Source organism: Centruroides sculpturatus, unplaced genomic scaffold, assembly GCF_000671375.1.
Source record: "Centruroides sculpturatus isolate CEXI.00-Female unplaced genomic scaffold, Cexi_2.0 scaffold5269, whole genome shotgun sequence".
Lineage (NCBI taxonomy): Eukaryota > Metazoa > Arthropoda > Arachnida > Scorpiones > Buthidae > Centruroides > Centruroides sculpturatus.
In genome coordinates, this window is record NW_019389361.1 from 1 (window position 1) to 4,637 (window position 4,637).

Consider the following 4,637-nt stretch of genomic DNA (forward strand, 5'->3'; position numbering starts at 1 on the left):
CTGTGCTGCCATAGTGTGAAATCGATCGGTATATGAGCTGCGCTTATAAAACTTTAGAGCCTTTTTTCTCAGAATCTTGTTGCTAGTGCGCTTTACAATTCTTCTGGTCTTCTGGGTGGACACCCTTGAGGTATACTACTAACCTGCAAAGTCTCATCCCGAACTGAATTTCCGAGACCGTAAGGTCCCCTTGTGAGAGGAATTGAAAAATCATCCTAATTTGTTTTTTTTTTATATATTGCAAAATATTATTTTTTTTTTACTGAACAGGTATTATATTTGAAATCGGACAATCAAGACATTGTGGTCCTGAATCCAAGATGGCTGTGCGTGGACATTATTGGACATTTATTATCGTTAGAGCATTTGGAGCAAGCCAGAGTGACCGGAAGTTACACGGTCGACGATGTACAATTGCTATTTCCAGATACGGATTCGTTGGATTTACTTCAGGTATAATCGGACACGTCTGTTGTATTATTTTATAAATCAACCGTTTTGGAATTTCATTTATACATTAATTTGTTATCAGGTGTTAGAAGCTCTTCAGCTTTGTACTCAGTGCGATAACGATGGCGATATCGAATACGAGTTTCCATGTTTCAACATGGTGGAGACTTTAGAAGGCTTATGGGATAAAAACGATGCTCGGTATACGAATGGAGTTTACGGTGGCGTTCACATCTGTTGTCAACCAAATGTCAAACACATGCTTCCTTGCGTGTTTCAACGACTTCAGGTAAGTGAAGACGAAAATTTGTTTCAAGATTTCCTTTCTTATTTGTTTTGTAAATAGAGAAAAAATGTCACTTGTATATAAATTAGGTTCAGTTAAGGAGATCGGCACACGAACAACCCGATCCAGAAATCGATTTATATCAATGGCACCATGGAAGCAAGTTTTGTAGTGGGTCCTTGGAAGCACTAATAACTCTCCGCGAAAACGAAATCATAGAAATTAAAGTTAGAGGACCTTCGAACATGAACACGGAAAGGTAAGTCCAGAATGTAAATTTGTTTTGAAGACCCGAAACTGTGTTACTGTATCATAGTGATTTATTTATTTTCTTTCAGTTTCTATTTCATGGAAGATTTGATGAGTATTATCGATCAGATATTGAACGACATGTGTCCGGGACTTCTTGTGGAGAAGAACATTCTGAGCGCAGCACAATTGAAACATCACATACCCCGCATAGCTTCCTATTCGTCCAGTGTTCTAATGCGAGCCATTCTAAACGATAAATTGGCCGCCACCGTTCAAAACGTAAGCAGCAGCGAAGAGGAACACATACTGGATCTACTCTGTTTCGGAACTTCGGATTTGATCCAGCCTCAAGGCATTCATAATAACGGAAGTCTTGTATTGGCTCCGGATCTTCACGTTTCCCATTTATCTCTTCTGACCAAACAGCAGCTCTGTTCCCTTTTAGATCCGGCCGATCCCATGGGAAGAGACTGGTGCATGTTGGGAGTTCTATTAGGGATGACTGATAAACTTCCGAGACTGGATCCGGGTGACGATCCGGCCTTTAGTTCTACCACCAGAATTCTCGAAGAATGGGCCAAAGATCCCACGAGTACCATCGGACTGTTATTAACTAAACTAGAAGAATTGGGCAGGAAAGACGCCGTCGACGTCATTTTGAGAACTGTTCCCTTAATGAAAGTATTTCCTATAGAAGAAGAAATACCGACTGACGAGGGAGTGGGCGTGAGCAGCGGTTCTCACACTTCGAGTTCCAATCTGTCGCATTGAACTAGTTTAAAAATCATTCCATGAATTTGGACGGTTTTGATATCCATTCTTACCATAAGAACACCCCACGAATCGTTAAACACTGTAGTCTACACCGGATACGTATCTTTTTCCACTCATTGGTTTAAGTAATCTCACTTCTATTGTCACGAGTATACATTATTCATCGACTTATTTCTTGAGCCGCGATTATGTATTTTGTTACGTGTGTTTTTTTTATACTAAGTAAGTTATTTTCATTCGTTTATTTAACCACATCGTCACGTTTAACAGCTTTTCTATAACCAGTATTGGTACTTGTTGGAGTTGGAATGATTTACGAAACGAAACTTTTTAGTCATTTTTTTCACATTGGTATATGCATATTGCGTACAGTAACCTCGTGGCGCCATCCGCGCATTTTATAGGCCAATGTTAATAACGTGTAAGTAATGTAAATAGCATAAACTATAAAACAAATGTAAATATATGGGAAGTGGTGCATCTTCTACGCAACACTTTGGTGCTGAAATCCATATCTTTTTTTTTTAATCGAGGAAGAAGAAAATCAACTTTGTGGTCGAAATTTTTTGGCTCTGTCTTTCCTAGTGCCATTGTTTTAAAACGCGAAGTGAAATAGTGTTTGTATAGACAATCGTAATAGAGACGGATGCTCTAATTTTACAAACTTTTATTAATTATTATTATTATTATTTTCCAAGAGAGATTGCCAAAGAGTTTACGAAACTACATAACTAAATAACGTCGATGCCATAATACAGCTGTAATCCTTGTAATAAAATTGCGAGGGTGGTTGGTATATACGTTCCTCCTCCCAGTCTAAACTGTTGCTTTGAACATGTACAGTAACTTTTTTGTAAGGAAAATAAATCAAATCGATATAAATTGTATTAGTCTCTCTTATTATTGTTACAAATACCAATTTAATTGTTACATCGTTATAAAATTTGGCATAAGTTTAGCCTAAAATAATAAGATTTTGGCACGTTTAAGAGTAAAGATAACTTATAAATAATAATAATAATACTGATAAATAAATTAACGTACAGTACATCAATATATTTACACACAGTTCGAACGAGTAGACGGAAGACAATGCCATTAGTGTTTCTTCTAGAAACCATTTTAAAATGTTTCACAGAACCATCGAAAACATTTCTGTCTGTTAGAAGCATAATTCTGCAAGGCCTTAAAGTATTACGATTTAGATTTCTTTGGTTTGATTTGTACACGAAGAATGTCGTTGCTGACTTGTTTCACTCTGGATGCGTAACTAAAAAATTATAAGATTACTGTATTAGGACCACAACACGATAACGCGATAAAGAATTTTAAAACATCTAAGCAAAAAAAAAACTAAAGGTTTCAAGTAAGAAAATTAAAGTTCGCACGCAATGTCGAGTCAAACAATCTGTATCAAAAATCATTAAGTTCTAAAAATAATGCTTACTCATCATAAAAAAAAAAAAAATGAAAGAAAAATTGTAGTGTTAAAAATAGCCTTACAAACAGGAAATAATGCGACGAAACCAGATTTTTCAGTGGGAAAAACCACTAAATTAGCGAGTAGCTACATCATTTTCTAAGGAATATTCACGTTTTTCTCGATAAATACTTACACCAATGAACTCAGAGTTTCGTCCAGATTACATTCGGCGGGCGAGACGTTGACAAACATCAAAGTTTTCGAATTACCACCGATCGAATCCTGCATCAATTGAGTTAATTTATTGTTTCTGTATGGTATATACGATTGATCCATTACTAAAGCCGCGATGACGTCAGCCAGAGCCGATAGTGACTTGTTAATGCAGTTGGCCTCCTAAAATTTCAAAATTATAGTTAAAAATATAGTAAAATTGGTGATGTATGTATCAATAAATTATTACCTTTAACTGATTAGCTATAGCTGCAGATTTTCCTACCCTTTCACTTCCAGCCAAATCAATCATGCTAAACTAAAGGAAAAATTTATTATTATTATTATTATTATTATTATTCAAATATAAAATTTAATCAAAACGAATAATACTTTACCTTTCCTTTAAAGAAGGCTCCGGTTAATTTATTGTTACCTTCTATATTTAAGCTAACTATGAGATGAGATCTGGAACTGTTGGGGTTCATCTCTACAAATTATCATCATCGTCATCATTACTGTACATTTGTTACTGTGTTATAAATAATATAAATATACTGTACTTACTTGTCGATGCTGTGTGACGATTATTACAGGCGTCATAAAACAACGACACTAATTGATTGGCGTCAGACACTTTAACGACACTTGCACCCTGAACATAAACTTGACCGTTGGATAATTTCTTAATTTCTAACTTTTCCTATAAATAATTTATAAATATAAAACCCAAATAATGAATTTTTTTTTTTAAATTAATTAATGGTCGATACAAACCTCCGAATTTCCATTTTTTAAAAGGTCAACGATCGTATCGTTGTATAATTCGAAAATCGAAGAAGACACGGAAAACTCTTGTTTGGCACTAAAACCAAGCGAATTAATTACGTTTAAAACAAATTAAAATTCAAATTTATGTTAAATCATTAACGAGGCATACTTGTTTTCGTTAATCAGGTCGAAAACTTTATAAAAAGAACGAATCGCTAAACCGGGGTCGTCTTTATTCCCGATTAACGTGTAGGTTTTTCCCGAACCCGTCTGACCGTAAGCGAACAAACATACGTTATATCCATCAATAACAGATTGGATGAGATCCTGTAACATAATTTTTTTTTGCTTTTAAGGATTTGTATCGCTCTATTTAATATTCGTTCACATATAATTTACCTCTGTATCCTTGAAAACATCCTCCTGATTTGTCTGCGATGCGAATACCCCGTCGAAATGGAATTCCTT

The 4,637-nt window shown here is 35.3% G+C and overlaps 2 protein-coding genes across 2 annotated transcripts; one reads left to right on the forward strand and one right to left on the reverse strand.

The window, feature by feature from the left end:
- Nucleotides 1–228: 228 nt before the first annotated feature.
- On the forward strand, nucleotides 229–2,401 carry LOC111617259 (death-associated protein kinase dapk-1-like; the record flags this gene model as incomplete). The annotated part of the gene is made up of 4 exons (XM_023358575.1): nucleotides 229–453; nucleotides 533–739; nucleotides 826–995; nucleotides 1,075–2,401. Coding segments are annotated over 4 exons (1,287 nt in total), but the record flags the coding sequence as incomplete, so codon positions are not given.
- A 109-nt stretch (nucleotides 2,402–2,510) lies between these two features.
- On the reverse strand, nucleotides 2,511–4,583 carry LOC111617260 (kinesin-like protein KIN-14I). Its single transcript, XM_023358576.1, has 7 exons — nucleotides 4,339–4,583; nucleotides 4,176–4,263; nucleotides 3,966–4,101; nucleotides 3,797–3,888; nucleotides 3,649–3,717; nucleotides 3,379–3,581; nucleotides 2,511–3,032 (listed from the first exon to the last, which is right to left on the reverse strand). Exons 1-7 carry the CDS (start codon nucleotides 4,503–4,505, stop codon nucleotides 2,957–2,959), a joined length of 831 nt encoding a protein of 276 aa, XP_023214344.1. The 5' UTR covers nucleotides 4,506–4,583; the 3' UTR covers nucleotides 2,511–2,956.
- Nucleotides 4,584–4,637: the final 54 nt, after the last annotated feature.

Bases quoted from the DNA above. Each gene is read 5' to 3' on its own strand.
- LOC111617260 (XM_023358576.1), bottom strand. From the start codon at position 4,505: ATGTTACAGGATCTCATCCAATCTGTTATTGATGGATATAACGTATGT. The intron at 3,889-3,965 runs GTAAGTACAGTA...GATAATTTGTAG, and splicing joins TCGTCACACAGCATCGACAA to AGATGAACCCCAACAGTTCC. The intron at 3,033-3,378 runs GTAAGTATTTAT...ATAATTTTTTAG, and splicing joins GAAACTCTGAGTTCATTGGT to TTACGCATCCAGAGTGAAAC.